Source organism: Haliotis rubra, unplaced genomic scaffold (assembly GCF_003918875.1).
Source record: "Haliotis rubra isolate DU_JTF1 unplaced genomic scaffold, ASM391887v1 Scf178, whole genome shotgun sequence".
In the NCBI taxonomy this organism is placed as follows: domain Eukaryota; kingdom Metazoa; phylum Mollusca; class Gastropoda; order Lepetellida; family Haliotidae; genus Haliotis; species Haliotis rubra.
Genome location: NW_025765758.1, coordinates 990,805 through 1,010,984, shown reverse-complemented (window position 1 = coordinate 1,010,984; position 20,180 = coordinate 990,805). Strand labels below are relative to the sequence as shown.

Genomic DNA, 20,180 nt, shown 5'->3' with positions numbered 1-20,180 from the left:
CTTTTCAAAGAATAAAGTTGGAGGCAATAAAAGACGCTGTAATTACATTCCGAAAGTTGAACGAACGAATTTGGATGCGGGATCGTATTCTACAGGCGTGTTACTCCGATAAGGAATATTAAGGAATTTGACATCAAAGAGCCTGTTTCCAATGTACTTCAAGCGGTCATTTTTAGTTTGGGATGGACTTGTACAATACGTGATTTCAGATGAACTATGACGTCATTTCCTTCTCGCGTTCAAACGCTGTTACTATTTCAATTTTTTGTCTTGCTGTGTTGTTAGTTACTATTTTACTACTGATGTTGAAAAGTTGACAATCTGACAAACTATTAAAGACAAAAGGTTTCCACAAACATCGAATCCGCATTTCACATACAGTTTGGCTCCGTGCATTGTACAACCTGATTCTTAGAAGTCAGGTAACCTTCATCCCCAGATTCCCGCATTCTGTAAAACCAGGGCAATACGTATGGCCAGCCGCTGTGTCACTCATCCCTTGTGATAAGCATGAGATACATAGAGGATACTAAACGACCTTCCGTATATTACCATTTTTATCAAACGAGTTAATGATTTGGTATCAAACGAGCGAAAGCGAGTTTGATACTACATCTTTCACGAGTTAAATCAAAATGGTATTAGTTTAATTTAGTATTCTGTTTATTACTCTCCAACATAAATTGATAGAAACTGCCTACAGTGTGATGACTCTCATATCAATTTTCCGTGAGTCAAGCAAGGTCTAATACCATTGCGACAGAGGCATTAACACTGTGACGTCATAACTGTAACCATTATGTCGTCATGACTGACTGACTGAGTATGGTTTTACGCCGTTTTTAGCAATATTCCAGCAATATCACGGCGGGGACACCAGAAATGGGCTTCACAAATTGTACCCATGTGGGGAATCGAACCCGGGCCTTTGGCGTGACGAGCGAACGCTTTAACCACTAGGCTACCCCCGCCCTATGTCGTCATCTCTAGCGGTATTACACTAGTGTAATATTGCCGTAAAATATTACACTGCAGTAGAATCTATCTTCCACGGGCGAGTAATCATTTGAAGGTTTTTGGGTCTTGAGACAATGGAGCTGGACCATCCTCATGGTGCAGCTGTTGGCAGCTTGGCAAAGCATTGATGTTAGTGTGTCCTCATAGGAAACAGTGAGTAACCACAGATAAGGAATATAAAGTGGACAACTTTATTCACAAGGCTCTCATACACACTCTCACAAAACTATAAAAATATGCCAAAGCAGACAGCAGACGGTGACTCTCAGACAAGCATATCATATAAAGACACTGCATGACAACTGATGACATCAGAGTTTCGATACTGATTACAAGACCGGTGACATCACAGACAAAACTGTGAATACCCTGAATAACCACACACTGATGGTATTCAGATACAGTGACTTTAACACTACTACAGTAATAGCCACTACAATGTGGCCAATAACACACATAGGACGTTTTCTTTGAAATGATATTGCACAAAAATGCTTCATATTGTCTTATTTACCAAAATATGTGTTGTGAACATATTTAATTGGAATAAAGGAGTACAAACTGTGATGAAACATTTTTCCAAAATTCTGATGGACAATCTTTCAAAACCAGCTGGTGATATGGTAGAAAATCATTTCTACCATGCTTGATAGATGCTTTGTGATGTCCTGTCTGCGTGCAGCAGCGGCAGATACTGCAACATGACTGCTACATCGTGTACCACTGCACATCAACATCACAAGCTGCTGTGGCATTGCATTGCAGTATGGGAACACTATTGAACAGGTTATATATTTCAAACTTCAGTTTAAAAATCAAGCTACAGTGATGGGTTTGAGGCAGTGCAGACACATCTATATTTCTTATACCATTTATAATAATACAATCTTTAAAACAAAGTGTCATATTCCTTATAAGGGTAGGTAAAGGACCTTTAAGAAAATTCTGAAACACTTACATCAACCATGAAGACTGTGAATCTTAGCATCATATTCCAATATCATGAATCCATTGTAAGATGGATAGTGAAAATATTACAATTTCAATAACATTTTAGTGGAGGATTACACATAACTTGTCTCCACTCTTATAAAAGATTAACTGAATATTTAACTGTGAATAATATTAGTCAGTAATCCATGACATCTGTTGCCATGGGAACTGGAGTCTCTGTAACACTGTCGTCCTGTTTCACTCTGTAGTTGCTGGAATATGGTCAAACAAAACAAAAACGCCACATCAGGCAGTGAGAATAAATAGACATTTCTTTACTTACAAAATCTACAAACATGGAATAAAACACAAAATATCATACGATATATTCACATAATATACATGCACATAGCTATGGCATTGTTAAAAATGTGCGATTTTATATGATGATGATTATGATGATGAGGCAACTCAGGACACTATTTGTGACTGTATGAGATATAGCAATACAATGTCAGGATACTTGTAAGCATGAAATATAATATCACCAGGGCTCAGTACGCCAAAGATTGCACATTGGGGTATGTTTATTACCAAAAATGTTTTGAAACTAAACATGACCTTGACATCTGCCTCCCCATCCTGAACATCTTATTCTTCAGGTCCCACCTGCACAAAGTGATCTTAGAGCTATGATGATCGTAACTCCCATACGCTAACCTTAAGATGGCCATAGTGTGAAATTGCTTTGATCCAACTCACTGACAAAATCTTTGAAACATCAGTATGGTCTGTCACTAGATTGTCTGGTTTGTTTACATGGCCCTGCCTCATGGCAAGAGAAATGCTGTACAGAGTTGGGCAACGAGCAAATCATGTAAGTGGCAGGTGCTACCAATAAGGCAGGACATGCTTCACCTTCCACAAATATCTGATGTCATCACTGAAAATCAGTGATCCAATCGCATAGTCTTCCCTACTATTTTACCTGTAATGATTATCATCAGATGTTTTGACTGATTACTCTCCGGCGTTCACATTTTATATTTACATCATGTATCAAATTAAATGCAATAAAACAATAAATGAATTGACAGTTCAGCTTATCTAACAGAAACAGAAATATAAACACACTCTCAAAACAAGAAAAACAAAGAACAAAAGAGTTTCAAACTGCTTGAAAGAAAATCAAGACTTTTCACGATGCCCAGTAAGTAATATTCCATGTAATTACACCGTACATCATGATAACCCTCCCCTAAAGATAGATCACAACTGGGCAGAGTGAGTGAGTTATTATTTAACATCACATTGGCAATATTTCAGCCATATCGTGACGAGAACATATGTGACATTGAAATGGAATAGTTGCATATTATAAAAACCTGTCGACTCACACACAACTGGGCAGAAGCTCTGGGTACCTAACAAGAGTGTATGCCAAGTCCCTTTGTGTGTCTTTTCTGTGAGACAAGATGGAGGAAGCACGCCTATGTTACAATACCTCCATTATATTAAAGACTACATATTTCAGTTTTGTCAACAGGTTGTCAGGTACAAAATATCAATAATACAGCAGCAGGAAAACATTTTGGCAAAAGTCTTTGAAAATATTCAGGAAAACTAAAACTGTTTAATGTTGTTCACTGAACACTGCTTAAAATACCAGCAGTGAATTATGTATAGACCCTGGACTTTGATCAAAACAATTTATATAACAAATAACATCCTGATAAAGAGAATCAAGTTCCTGCCCTAAGCATGTCAGTCTTTGTTCTCTGATTTAAGCTCTGCTTGGCTATGAATCCTATTTATACACTTGTCACGATATATGAACTCTATATTTTAAGGGCAATATTACAGCTGTAACATCACATGCTGTTTGAGATGATATGATGCTATGCATTATATTACAGTAAAAAGTGCAGTGTTTTCACTCGCAAATGTGCAGCTCAAATATTGAGAAAAGATCCCAAACAATCATAACTCCAAACAAATGAAATAAACATCTAATAACAATAACCTGTTCTCTGATTGAGACGTCAGTGATAGAGTGCCACTAAGTTCCTGACAATTACTGGAAGCCATGAGAACAATATATGGTAAGTTAACATACAGAGTCATTCAACAGTGAATCACTATTTCCCACCAGACATGAAACATGTACAATTGTACTGATATGCCTTGACGATAAACCTGTTTGCAAAATATCATGTATCAACTATTCACCAACATTCCAATTCATACAGGAGCTCAAATTAACAAGGTATATTTCTATCATTAATTGTAATAGAAATTCCTTTAACAAACTTTGGTCCAAATGTCATGCTTATTTTCTTGTATATATTGTTATGCAAAACCGTGCCTAAGAAAATTAAACAAATTATTTTTAAAAATATTAACTAAAAAACATGACATATAGTAGTTCCCTAACATCTGACTTACAAAAATGTCTTAACATATGTGGTTGTTTTTGTTTGTTAATTCAGAAATACTGAAAGAACTGAGTACAGTACCATTAATCTTAACAGCAATATATTTGTCTGCAATCACAAATATCACCAACTGATTTTCAAACTTATATATTTTGTCAAAACATATTTGCCAATACTTCCGTATTGATTAGGCTTAAGAATCTATGTATCAGTACATGGAATAAACATTGCCGAATAAATACATTTCAACTCTCATTTCTAAGGGTACTATTCACAGGAAAATGATCTGCTTTTTAAACTGTCCTGATAAATGAATTACAACCCACGTACAGACATTTCATTCAGTAAGTTCAGGTTTCAGGCAGTTTCAGTGTGTTGTCGTCGGTTTATAAGAAACAGGAAAACTTTATTATTTAACATTTGAAATCTTGATTGGCCATACATGCCTGCTGTGCAGTGCACATGAATATATGGACCAAGTCCAAGAAAGATAAAATAATCAAACAATCACGTAGACATTAACAAACATACAAGCCAAGATTTGAGGCCAATGTGGAGTTCTTTCACAAATATGGTACATGATGATAAATGATAGTACATAACTTCAGTAGCACACAAACATCATGGTATCTATATGTTGTAGAATACATGGTCATAGTTCTTCATCCACCATCAGAAAGAAGGTGCTAACCATTATCACAGAACATATTACAGTACCTTACCATATTTCTTCCACCACCCTACCATACAAAACTTAAAGTTCTTGCTAAACAACCAGTTCAATAAAGATTCAATGACACAAATTTCCAAAAAGTGTCAATTGTTTATGCAAACAGTGACTGCATTTGGTCCTTTGCTGCACCTGGACTAGGATTTCACCCAATGGTTAAGAGTGAATCAGCTCTCTATTGAGATTGTATGCAATGGTGAGGGCAAGGAAGTTGTATTTGCATTTGCAAAGTAAAGAATTTGGTTGGGTGTTCAGAAGTTAAAATTGATTTTTCACAGCACACTAAGTGACAAATGTCCATGGAAACAGTGAAGGTCAAATACAGTCCATGTTTTACTTGTACAAGTTCATAATTACACATCTTTCATCTTGCAGAAGTACTGGGCCTCCTTTCACAAAGCACTAAGGTGATCGTAAGTCACTAAGGTACCCTTAGTCCAATGTTAAAGAATGGGAGTTAAGGTTAACCTTAGTAAAGGTTGCTTCGTGAAAGGAGCCCCTGGTCTTTAGGTTCCTCCATGAAAGCTCCTTCTTCTGATTTCATCAACGTTTTGATTCCAGGAACCGTGCATCGTGGCAAACAGCAACACTGCTGGTCCATACAGATCTTACCACGGATGGCAGCATGTCAGTTTTTAACATGTTCGTCTAAACTGATACTGATGAAGTTCATTGACATTAACCATAATACAAGACACACAAGAAGATGCTAATGACGCTGATTCTCTGTTTTAGATATGCAAAATATACCAACACCACCATGCAACACATGTGATATTATGCAAGAGAACACCATGTACAACACTATGAGGAAGAAGCAAGAGGCAGCATATGGTTGGCTTGATCTTACTGGGTAATGTTGGCATTACATGAAGAGATAAACCTATGGCACCAGAGACAACTCTCCCAGTGTCCAGATAAAACCTCACTGTAAGTTTTTCTCGGTGAGTTCTGCCAAGTGGACAACAGCAAAACAAAGATGATGGTGAGAGTTATGCAACCCTCACCTACATCCCAATGACTCCAGGTCAAAGTTCAGGGACCAGTAGTCCTCAAGGTCCTCAAGGACCTCATAGCACTATGTTTGCCAAGCCCTAGCACTGTCATGAATGTTACCGGCAATCTCATAAAAGATCTTCCAAGTCAATACACAAACTTCTATTTCAAAAGATCAATTTTATGCATGAAATCAATATAAAGAAAAACACTTTCATATCAACACTGGACCCATCTCAAACCTTCCTACCAGCGCCAAACGTGCCTTGTGATCACCACACCCTCCAGAATGTCCTGTCATCCCCCCTCCAACCCCCATCCGTCCAGCACACTGACCATGTCTTGTTGATCATCTAGCACTCAGTATCACAGTTTAACTCCTGGCAGCTCTGTGCCAACATATCACTGGATGGAGCAACTCTTCTCATCCTTCAATGGAATGCGACCCTCAGATATTTGCTTGTCCAGAAATTCATCTTCCTCAATTCTGAAAACAAATGTAACAAAAATTTTAGACCACTTGTTCTATATGTTATAGTACTATCATATGTTAGAGTAAGGTACATACCATTTGTTACATACACTACAGTTGGGTGGAGACCACATGCTTCATATGTTATACAAAGTTCATATATGTTACTGTAAGGTAGATACCACATGTTACCTACATTACAGTTGGGTGGAGACCACATGCTTCATATGTTATACAAAGTTCATATATGTTACTGTAAGGTAGATACCACATGTTACCTACATTACAGTTGGGTGGAGACCACATGCTTCATATGTTATACAAAGTTCATATATGTTACTGTAAGGTAGATACCACATGTTACCTACATTACAGTTGGGTGGAGACCACATGCTTCATATGTTATACAAAGTTCATATATGTTACTGTAAGGTAGATACCACATGTTACATACATTACAGTTGGGTGGAGACCACATGCTTCATATGTTATACAAAGTTCATATATGTTACTGTAAGGTAGATACCACATGTTACCTACATTACAGTTGGGTGGAGACCACATGCTTCATATGTTATACAAAGTTCATATATGTTACTGTAAGGTAGATACCACATGTTACATACATTACAGTTGGGTGGAGACCACATGCTTCATATGTTATACAAAGTTCATATATGTTACTGTAAGGTAGATACCACATGTTACCTACATTACAGTTGGGTGGAGACCACATGTTCATGTTACAGTAAACTAAAATGGCACAGTCCTTACAAATGACATCAGGCCAAATAAACAAAGTTGTGATTCCTATTACACCTCTTTAAAATATCGGATAGGTAGGTAGGAATTTATTTTTTTACATATGGTTTTAGAATTAAGTACAAACTAATAACACATTTATCAATGTGTAATTGTTTATTTAATCAAGCTTGCAGACATCATGTCGACGTTCTCTATCGGAATGACCGATGTCTGTCGGTGCCGGGGAAAAAAAATGGTATCTGAAAGCTTATTTTATTCATACCGCTTAAAAAAAATAGGGTCGGCACCAGAATTCAAGGGTCGGTCGGGTAATCAGAACCACAAATTTTTTTTGTAGGCCTCAGATGTGGATCTACAACAGTGACACCATTACAACACTTACTGGAACACATATCTTTCAGAGGTTTGGCTATATTGATGATTGAAGTGATGAATAAATGACAGAATTTAGACTAAACAACAAAGTTCTATATGCAATATATTTAATACACTTGCTTGATATACATGCCTATGTTATTCATGGTTGGACTCCTAGGAAACAGGAAAAGCAATATGTGTATGTCATCATATGTACATTCTGAATGAGTTTGAAGCTATTTTCTTCATGCTGTAAAGTAAAGGTAGACATGTATATGTCAAAGTCCATCACAACTCAAAGCACAAAATGACCTTCAGTAAGAGGATGGACAAATCGGCCTTGAAACATCACTCACTCTAAGATTTCCATTACAAGATCAAAGTTTCTGCTCTTATTGTGATGAAGCCTGTCTTGTCAGCGACTCTATGGATTAGATGTTGGGTAGATTCTTCATTAGCAAAGTGAATATGTCCAGGTCTCGATGACATAACATCTGCTTCCATTCCACAAGCCCCTCGTCTGATGAGATAAGGTTGTAACAGTCCAATGTATGCAACCCCATTCCATGTCAGGAAACCTTGGCTGAACAATTCATCAACCTCATAAAACAGAGGGATAAGAAATCTCACTTCAAGAAGAAAAAAGTTTTCAGGTTCAAGAAAGTGTAAAATTTCATTACAGGTAATTAAGTCCCTTAAGCACACTTGTTGCTGGATATTGAGGTACCTGATGTGAACTCTGCTTCAGCCTGATGCGTCTTCTCTCGTATCACAGCCAGTCTCCCAGCAGAGAATCATCTTACACATCCTCTTGTCGACTTGTGAAAAACAGGATTTCTCAGATTTGTTTTCATACATCAAAAGACGAAGCGACTACCAATATTTGCTCCATTTTAGTAGTGAGTAGGTATATGGTGTCGAATCATCTCAAGACCTGTTCGTATCTGCCCTTGGAAAATTGATCTGCCGAAGATGGAAACAGATACCCTCGTTTATGATTGCATGAATCTTGAAGCCTGTCCTCCACTCACCTCAATAATTAACAAACAAATAGATAATCGGACACCAGCGCCCTGTCTACCTATCATCCACTAGCCCTATTGTCAGATCCTTTCTAAGTTAACAGTTTGGAATTTAAAGCGGTGGATTTCCTGTAGTCTGCGGTGTTTACTTTGTGTATGATGTCCATGTGAGGACAGCACGGCCGGGACGCTGGTGCCACACTGTCTCGCCACCATTCCTTCCTTCAGTTACACACTACCGACACAATTAGGGAACAATCGCACTGTGCCTTCAATCTACACACGTAAACTTGGCCGTCATTGCTCTTTTAAGTGGCACACGTATAGGATGTCCCCGAGCCAACATAGCGACGGCAAGAGTGAAAGTTGAGCCGCTGTACTCCAACTCTGGACGTGCACTTCAGCCTGGCTCCACTAAACAGCAAACTGTGCTAATAAACACGTGTGATTGCCTTGCGACATGCTTGTTTACCCATTAGTACATATCCAATTTTGGTAGTATGAGACCTGACGAGAGCAAACACTGTCCCCCTAACTTTTGATATGGGTGTGCTGGGTGTGAAACTCTGTCACGGCTCCTTGAAAAGGGGCCCCAAGGGGGCGTGAAGAGGGGAATTTCTATAGCTTCCATCTTCAAACACAGCTACAACACTGTCCTGATACCCTGACATTCCCACACCAGGAACATTCCTTGGTCTCATCCTACTCAAACACTCCACCAGCCTCCTTCACTAATGGAGGGACAAAGTAACACTCAGGCCTTTGCAGAAACCAAACATCTACTGATCGTAACAATTGATTGTTTTCATTTGACTCGGCAAAGTGGCCCATTCAGCTGTATTCATGTTCTGTCAATGGACTTGACAAGATGAACATTTTGAGAATTCCTTGCATGTCTGTTTCCATCAGCCACCAGATCCAGAACATTCCGGACTGTCCACAATGATATCACTTTACATGTAACATTCCGTATACCTGTTACCAGGTGTTTTCATTACCTTCAAAAGCATTTTGTCAAAAAACTTAAATAAGGCCTTCTTGTTCTTGAGTTTATTTTTTTAGTGGTCACAACCATTGCATCTACATCCCTGAAAGATACATCTGGCATTCAAATATGTGAAAGAGATTACACTATAATCATCAATAGACATCTTTATGCTGTAATCCCTTCATTTACTCCATCAGTCTGAGCTATTTCAATCGTCAGTACGTCATGCAGTCATTCCATATCGACTGGTACTAATTACTGATCAGGGATTACTGTCAAAGGTGTGGACTTTCTACGTAAAGGTAGATCTATGTACTGGAGCCAGTGATCACGATTTAATGTGTTCCCACACACAATTAGATTGATGTACATGATTCATCTGTAACCATCCCTAGATTGGATAAACGAGGAAACAGTTTTTATACTGATTTTTGCATATTTAATTCATAACTCTATAAAGTCACTGTAAAGTTCTGCAAATGATATAAATAATGCATTTGTTTTTAACTTCGGTGAAATATGGACTAGAAAACTACAGTTTCATTTGCTTACACATTGCAAGACTGTTCCATTTTCTTGGCAATGTTTCACAGTTCCTTTTGTCCACAGTCTGTCAGATACTTTGTGATGTTTTGTAATGTGTGAGTATTCTGTTTTCTGCCACCACGCCTGTCAGTTACTTCTTCATCCACAATGTGCGCCTGGTCACTTTTCTTCCACAATGTGTGACAGTTCTTCTTCCCCCACAATGTGTGACAGTTCTTCTTTTCCCACAATGTGTGACAGTTCTTCTTTGTCCACAATGTGTGACAGTTCTTCTTCCCCACAATGTGTGACAGTTCTTCTTCCCCCACAATGTGTGACAGTTCTTCTTTGTCCACAATGTGTGACAGTTCTTCTTTGTCCACAATGTGTGACAGTTCTTCTTCCTTCCACAATGTGTGTGTGACAGTTCTTCTTTGTCCACAATGTGTGACAGTTCTTCTTCTTCCCCACAATGTGTGACAGTTCTTCTTCGTCCACAATGTGTGACAGTTTTTCTTCCTCCACAATGTGTGACAGTTCTTCTTTCCCCACAATGTGTGACAGTTCTTCTTTGTCCACAATGTGTGACAGTTCTTCTTCCCCCACAATGTGTGACAGTTCTTCTTTGTCTACAATGTGTGACAGTTCTTCTTCCTCCACAATGTGTGACAGTTCTTCTTCCCCCACAATGTGTGACAGTTTTCCTTCCACAATGTGTGACAGTTTTCTTCCTCTCACAATGTGTGACAGTTTTTCTTCCCCCACAATGTTGTCAATCTTAATATTACTATTGTGTTTTAATATTGTCAATGTAATATTTTTATGACCGTTAAATGCTTCCAGAGCTTTTATGAATGTAAACCAAATTTCCTCCGTGGATAATTAAGTCATATCTTATCTTATCTTAGTTCCTTTTTCTTCCACAATGTTCTCCAGTTCTTCTTCCTCCACAACGTCTGACAGTTCCTTTTTCTCAACATTGTGTGACAGTTCCCTTGTCTCCACAATGTGTGACAGTTGCTTTTTCTTTAAAAAACAGCACTTAGATCAACCACTTCTTCGAGGTTACAATGAAAGCATAAATAGTGATCAGGTCACTGCTCACTGTATCCAATGTATTTTGAGTGTCCAGTGGTTACGACTGTGATACATGTACTTGTATTGAGTATGTGATTAGTATGACTGCGTTGCCTACATCTGATTCTTAAAGTCTAGGTATCATGACTGTGTCACTTACGCTCTCTCCTGAGTGTCGAGGTGCTGCACAAGCTCATCACGCTTGTTGACCACAGACACAAGCTCCTCCAGCAATAGACGCTCACGACGCTTCTGGGCCTCCGTCTTTTGCCAGTCTGAAAAACATAATAGCAGGGATGTTCCAATAATTGATTATAAAATTGTTTTCATTGGCATATGATTGCAATGATTCATCATAAGAAGTCTGGAAATAAACCACATTAACAATTGAAATACAATCAACTAAATAACCTTTCAATACAAGTAAATCCATAAATGATTAATAGAATAAACTCCCTGAAATACAACCAATCAGACAGTTTTTCAAGGAATATATTTTGGGGACTACGACAAAACACCTGCAAAATATGCACAAAATAAATACAAAAAGAAAATATAATATTCTCTTCATGAAAAAGATTGGAACAAATAATTTCTCCTTGGGTTTAAAAGGAAAGAAGGGGAAAGTCATTCACATTGGGTGTTTGGAAAATGAATGTGTTGTGGTTAAAAATATTTTGTTTGGTATATTTTTAAAATTGTAGGTTTCTAAAAGAGTGACCAAACCAAATATTCAGGATCAGAAAAGTACCAAGCATGTCCCCTAATTGACCAATGACTAATTAGCTGAATTAACTGATTATTTACAAAGTAAGATAAGGAAATTCCAACACTATATTGCAACAATACAGCAGATCTCATCATATCAAGGACAGTGGGATACCAAATTACAGTAATTAATACACACATTTACAACAAAAGTTGAAGCATCAGTCATCATCATTTCCATAACTGTATTCTTTAACATTAGCAAAACTGTTGAAGGGGTTGAATGTATGTGTGGTGAAAGTATCTAAAGGTACAATTATATCTATGAACTCAGCGGCAGAAACTGACATTTTTAGTCCTGTACTCATAATAAGATCATCTAGCAAAACACTCAAAAATGGCAAACTATTGAACTGTTTGGCAAAGACAATCAGAGAGGTGACAATTTCTTGCTCTGTGAATCATCAAATTTGATCAAATTACCAATTCCTTACAAAATGACGGCAGATATATGCACTGCTGCCAACGCTCCAAAACAAGTAAGGGACACACAAAGCATAGCCCATATAATGATGCTACACAAATTCACTTTTACAGTGGGTTTTTAATAGGATATATTTCACTAAAAATATGCTTCAGGACATATATAGACAGGCTAAACCTGGAAACATGAATGGGTATTTTTTACATTACCTTAATCTTAATATAAACATTTCCACGACTTATTTAAGACAGTCACAGAATACAAGATGAAGGGAGATAGCATAAAATAAATAAAATAAATAAACCAGTGTGATTTATTTGTCATGAGTTATAAAATGTGACGCAAGATAGACAGTTTAGCGACGCATATTTCCATGATTTTATAACTAGTTGCAACTGACTGCCAAGTGCGACCAGGCAAAGGGTTAACACTAGAGTTGCTTTTACTGTCACCTGCCAGAAAACAAATATATGCTGATGAAGCGCGCACACTGCTAGCTGCGATTTAGTGTAGCAATGCAAATACTACAGAATAAACTATCGGCATTGTTGACCAAACGGTGTGAAACAGTTAATGAAAGGTGTGCACAGGGCATTGTGGGCCACTTAGAAGGGCTATTTCAAACATACGCTGTAAGCCAGCAACAATAGAACAGCATGGATTTGAGCGCTGACAAAAAATACCTGTCAATATTTGAACTTCACACTAAAGCGTATTTAGTTGCCAATTTGAGGAGTTGAGATTTGTCCAAATGGAGAACATATGGGGGAAGAAGCCAGGAAGCATATGGCTGTTGAATATGCCATCAAATATGACAAATTAGTGTTAATTAGGTGTTGATTACTGTGAGGTGTGACAGCTGTAACTTGGGATGATATGACACAGGCCAGTCCGATCTTATCTTACACCCTGCGATACATGCCAGCACATGGAACGGACAAATTAACAGTTGTGGGTGTCCACTGACATAACAGGCTCACTGTTCCTGGATACAGGGCTGTATCTCACACACATGGATTATCTTTTATCAATAAATCAATACTAACATGCAGCAGAGGTTATCAAAGATGTAATGTGTGTATTATTTCTTAGTAACTGCAATTTAAACCACAAATTAACAATGCTAATTATGATGTGAGATAAGGAATGGAATTCCATTTAAGATACAAGGCAGAATTATGATAACATATTTATTATTGAATAATTATTATTTCCACTTCAACAATACTAAATTCATTAAAAATGACACATTATTTCTCCAGAACAATAAAAAAAATGATTACACCAAAAAATGTCATTAGGCCAGACCAATTTTATTTCTTGTTTTACGGATCCGCCAGTCGTGTTTTTTCAAGAATAAGAAAAAAAATAAAAATTAATTTTCCCCGCTCAAAAAAAAATTCCTAATGTTTTTATTGGCCTGAAATGTAAACTTACAAGAAGAACTGTTTTTTGCTCCATGTACACTTCATAAATTGCCAAAAGTAAAATACTTTGAGCATATAGAAGGAATATTACTTTGACTGGTGATTTTATTTTTATTGATTTTTCCCTCCTGCCTTTAGGTTTTCTGAGGACAAAAATCAGTAAAAAAAACTGGTCTGGCCTTACCTCTTAAAAACATTTTCTTAATTCTTGTCATACCCCAAAAATGGAAACAATCTTATGATAATGTAACATATCTACCATAAAATACCAATAATTTATTTGAACAATTTCCTATTCATCTCCATAACCCATATTACTTCTCCAAAACAATTTCTTAATAACTTTTGTTATACCAAAAAGGCAGTACTTTGTCTATCATGAATAAATTGCCGGAGGAGTCAACTGTCATTATGAGGCATAAACTTTACTTTATGGATAAAGATGTTTTGTCCCTTCTGCTCAAAACAAAGGCCTGTGTGTGAAGGGTATCAAGACCCCACGTCTTAATTTACTACTGTGTTGTCTTTGCCCATTTTTACTGTTATGTCGGTGTAACGGTGGTAGTGGCCACGCGTCAGTCACTGCGCCGACAACTTCGACATGTAACAGTATATTCCTTAAGCCAGGTGTTCCACCAGGGCCTTGCTGACAATCCAACTTCCCTTTCAAGTCTGCTGACGACTTAATTTTCTCGTGTCCACTTTTACTGACACAAATCGACGGCGGACGCGCGCAGGGTGTCGGCTTCCGCCTAAGCTCATCTCTAGCATAGAGGGCTGACCAACGTGGCTTGTGTCAAAAACAAAGCAACACATATCACCTTGCAGCCACGACCCACTAAACACAAGGCCATTATTGTACAACAACAAGAAGGGGGGCCGGTGTCAGAAGATGTAACCTGATCTGCTTGGACAGTCCAGAGGAAACATGGGGACATATGGTCCTGGCTTCTTCCTATTCATCTCACTCTCAACCACTGTAACGTGCAGGTACAATCAGCCTGGCACACAGTTTGCACATCTTCAATCACACTTGAGGTAGGTGTCAGGCCTCCCGCTCCAGACCGGCATGTCAGACAGCCAGGCAGGACCAGGAAACAATCAGCACTGATACTCATCTAACACCAGCAGATCTTTGCTGGAATATCTGTCATGCATGACAGACAGATGTGTACACAAAAACTTTCTGTAATGCTACCATTTACAAAAATATTATAAACATTTCTGAAATTATTTTTTAATAAATTTAAGACCTAAACACAAAACATGCACTCGTTACTCAACATGAAGTGAATGTGGGAGTAGAACTTATTTGAAGTAATGGACGAAACACTATTTTATCTACATGTCAAGAAAGCAGGGTGCTTTTTTCAATGTCCATAGATGTCTCTGAAAGACAACTTACATTTTAAGCCACCATGCTGACACGTTTCTCAATTTGGTTGTAGTGATTGGATTCAGTATGACACTCATGTTTCTATATTTAATATTATGCACTCTCACTCTCTTTCAGTGAGAGATATATGTTCGGTCTGTATATGCAAACATCTATTTTTTTCCTTTCCCTGGTTAAGGCAGGCACATCTTCTATTTTAGTTGGGATGAATAATGTTGCATTAGTTTTTGTTTGTGGACTGAATAGTGATAAATGGCTACCAGCTTCATATGTTCATATCACTGCCTCGGTGGTCTGGTGGAGAGAGGAAGGTCCTGGTTCAGTCCCTGGCAGCATCATACCAACAGATGGTACAAAATGGTACAAGTTGGTACTTTATTCTCTTCTTACCTGGTGCATAGCATTAGGGGGGTACAACAAGGACTGATGGTGGCAGGAGTCAGTATACAGGTTGAGAGGGGAACCCATGTTCCACCACAGAATAGTTCTTCAGGGGAATTGAACTTATAAATGGCATTAGTCTGGATGGACTGACAGACATGCGGACTCACACACAACAAACAAACCCTGCCCCCATAAACGTGTGTAATGCACCTACATCACTACATATGTGCAAAAAGAAGTTAAACCCCAATTCCCTTCCACCAATTCTTCATGTTGACAGACAAGCATTTTATTTTCCTCTTGTTGAAACATTTGAAACTTGTTTAATTTAAAAGGATGGCTTCCTCTTCTGCCTGCAGTGACTTGCGCATGTTCGTCTGTGCACTCCTGTCTACTATGCACTGTTGTGAATGTTGCACGCTGAAGTCTGTCATCTTATGACTAAATCATGAGCTGAAAATTGTTGATTCCAGGCTATCTAACATGTGATTGACAGAATCAGCAACACTGCTCAGAGTTACATATATTGTAACCAGTATTCCTGTTTCCAATGCTCTTAGCCGAATCATGGGGAACAGGTATAATTCCTACCCATGGTAACGGTATGTATGAATACATATGATGTGACTCTAGACAGGATACTGGACTTGTATAAAAGCACACTCAGGTACAATAACAGGGGGATAAATAAAAATGTCCATCCATTGCAAATAAGCCCAGGCTATATGTAGTCTCAGTCAATTCTCTCGCCAAACGTGGAGTAATGTTCACCTGTGTATAAGCACGGCCAAGCATGCTGGGACAAGCCGCCAGGGCAGGGTGAGTGAGGTCATCGCTGAAGAGTGTTGATGTCTGCCACATAAACTCCCCTATCAAGATCCTTTTCATCAGTGAGATGCCGCCAGCTCAGATCAACCAATAACTATCTAAGCATTCTTCAAGAAATTACCTCAAGCATCAATCCCTTTTGAGCACAGAGCTAAACGTCAGGTAGACCGAGGAATAAGTTGACTTGGCCGAGGCGTTGTGGAATCCTCTTGGTCTCCTGCCACTCAACCCCCTCTCCGCCATATGGCTGTGTTGTCTTCCTGTCAAACACAATCACGTAATTGCTACCGTCTTGCCTAAATGTTTTGATGGTAGCTAGAGAAACAATTAGCAGGCTGAGCGTCTGTGACTGAAGACCGGCGTAATCCCTTTCAAGTTGCTGGCTGTGACAGCCCAGAAACAATGGGTAGATTCCTCCTGCACCACCTCGGCCATGTCCCACCGCTGCTGCCTGTGTACCGCTATCCTGCACGCTCATCTTGTACCTGTCATGCGTGATAGATGCAGCTCTCCTGGCAAGGAGGTAGAGTCTTGCCTCATTCACTCTCGAGTGTGCGTATACAGTAAGCCCATATGTTCCTTTAATGAGAACGGCTGATCTCCACTATTGCCTCTCCATGATAGCAGTGCCACAGAGCATTCATTTCAAACAGTTTGTCTTTTCAATAAATACTAGTAGTAACAAACTTCAAATATTTATTGCTTATTGATATTAATATAAATATAAATTATTTTAATATCAATTCTGTCTATATTTTAGAAGGAATGGAGTCCTTAAATAATTATCAATCACTTGTCTATAAAATATATAGAACAGTTGTGTTTAATATTCTCCATGGAATTGTGCCATCAATGCTTGAAAGCATTACATTTAACATGACAGAAATTCTGCCACTGCATCCTTGTTGACATTTCATTAAGTCAAGAACAATAGCGTTATGAGTGCTGATCACCAAACAAAGGAAGGTAGGGATCTATTATCCACTGCGCTCTGTCTTATGCATATTGTACTGAATCAGTGACACTATCGTTAACCAATAACCTGAAGCCTCAATCCAGTCCATTAATGTGTATGAAATAATACTTGATTAAAGTGATTCAAGGTAGAAGGGATATAGTGTCACTGAATCCTGGTATCAAGACCTGTGAACATTAATAAACACACAGGTAAACTTTCACACCTTGAGTCGAGAAAGCGGGAGTCATTGATATATTTCATTAGGTGAAAATTGATATATTAATGAATACAAAACCCTGCTATTCTGTATGTTTATAGATGAAAAAAATCTAGATTTGTAATTTATCAAATTGATACTATGTATACACTAGAGTGATCCATGAAATGTTTAAAATTAGATATTCTGCCTTTTATCATGATGTGTCTGAACATTGGTAATCTTTCATTTTTGTGTAATTAAATTTTAAAGAATCAATTTTCATAAATTTGTTGCAAAAAAATTCAACCTAAAAAATATATATCAATACATCAATATCATATGCTAAAATCACTGTTTTATTTTACAAATTCATTCTTGTGTCAATCAAACAACACCAATTCCTACAGACTTTCCTACACAGAGAACTGAAATATTCCCCATAGGGGTAGCAAATCTTGACAATTATGTTCAATGGTGACACAAGACAGATAAAACTGGGGTTTCAATAAGTTTCCTCCTTCACCCAGACTTCAATAGAGTTGTAGAAAACAGTAAGTCCCATTTTGTTGGCCCATGTTAAGACTCTATAACAAGCTTTGTATTCACTCAGTTCGTAACATACTTTCAACATGGAGTCAGACACCTCAACCCCTCTGTAGTGACTGGTACAAAGAAGAGCCACTCACTGACTACAGAAGTTGCTTCCTGGTGGACTGACTTCCTGTAGGTTCAGATATTAATCCTGTCATATATCCGTAATTATTATGACATAAAATGTCTATTGTAACTTTTTCTTGTAACAATATTTTCCTCACAACATGCTGCAATGCGTCCGCAACAAAACACCAAGGAAGTTCTAAACAGTCCAGTTTCATGTTCAAAACATGTCCATGCAAATAGATCCAAATCTGAAATAGCAATCACTAGGAGCTGATTAAATAAAGTATTTGCCTTACTAGTCCTCACAAGAATACAAGCCCTAGCAGTCGTGTACTGGTCTGGAACTATTTTACTTCAAATCTGTACTAACTTCGTCTCGTCAAAATGTTAACCCACAATGTAATCATACTGATTGTCCCTCTGATCCCTGCGTGTATGAATAGGCTACAGTTGTCCCTGTTTAACAACCCAAGTCCTTGAGTCACTGCCGGACATATAGCCCGTGTACATCTATCTGATAATGGGATTTACCACTATAATTGATTTGCACACCACTAAAATAAACTGCCCCTTCTTTCCTTAAATGGTATTTGACTGTAAGCACTGGCTAAACTAAACAGTGTAGACTTAACACAGTAATGCTCTTACAGACCATGGGTCTCCATCATTTGTAGGGGGATAAGCGGATCACTGGACACTGCAGCTTACATTCAGATAACTGATCAGGTGGCGGAGGAGAGTGGGTGTATTGGGCTAGGGCTGGACAGGCAGCATATATATAGAAACAGTGAGCCGGAGGACAGAGGGTATACTGGACTGGAATTGGACAGGCAGCATATATACATAAACCATCAGCTAGAGGAGAGAGGGTGCATCAGGCTGGGGCAGGACAGGCAGCATATATATAGAAACTGTGAGCTGGAGGAGAGAGGGTATACTGGACTGGAATTGGACAGGCAGCATATATACATAAACCATCAGCTGGAGGAGAGAGGGTACATCAGGCTGAGGGGTGGCAGGACAAGCAGCACATATATAGAAACTATGAGCTGGAGGAGAGAGGGTATACTGGACTGGGATTAGACAGGCAGCATATATACATAAACCATCAGTTAGAGGAGAGAGGGTACATCAGGCTGGGGCAGGACAAGCAGCATAGATACAGAAATCATGAGCTGGAGGAGAGATGGGTGTATTTGACTGGGATTGGACAGGCAGCATATACCAAAATCATGAAGAAAGCGGGTATATCGGGCCGGGTCTGGACAGGCAACCTACATACAGAAACCTTGAGCTCAAGGAGTGAGGGTACATTGGACTGGGATTGGACAGGCAATTTATACAGAAATCACGAGATGGAGGAGAGAGCTGGGCTGGGGCTAGACAGGCAGTATATATACAGAAACTGTGAGCTGGAAGAGAGTACCAGTAGGTTTATCGGGCTGGGCTAGATCGGCAGCATATGTATAGAAAGTGTGAGCATGAGGAGAGCGGGTACATTAGGCTGGGGCTGGACAGGCAGCCTATATACAGAAATCATGAGATGGAGGAGAGTGGGTATATCTGGCTGGGAAACGACAGGCAGCAAATAACAGTATACAGAAGCCTTGAGCAGAAGGATAGTGAGTATATCGGGCTGGGACAGCCTATATACAGAATCATGAGATGGAAGAAAAGAGGTATTTCGAAACACCTGGACAAGGCAGCGTATACACAAATCAGAAGATAGTTGTGCAGAGAGTATATCCATATATATGTTACGTTGGCTAGTGAAGAGCTGGCGACCAAGGCAGAGACCTAAGGCCATGGGAGTACACTT

At 38.7% G+C, this 20,180-nt stretch overlaps 1 protein-coding gene across 1 annotated transcript in view; it reads right to left on the bottom strand.

Annotated features, from left to right (window-relative positions):
- Positions 1-1,196: 1,196 nt before the first annotated feature.
- Positions 1,197-20,180, bottom strand: part of LOC124273213 (EH domain-binding protein 1-like) — a 108,105-nt gene continuing 89,121 nt past the window's right edge. Inside the window, 2 exon segments of the mRNA XM_046708428.1 lie at positions 1,197-6,598; positions 11,478-11,592. Of these exon segments, the coding sequence (XP_046564384.1) occupies positions 6,514-6,598; positions 11,478-11,592 (200 nt within the window). The 3' untranslated portion in view covers positions 1,197-6,513.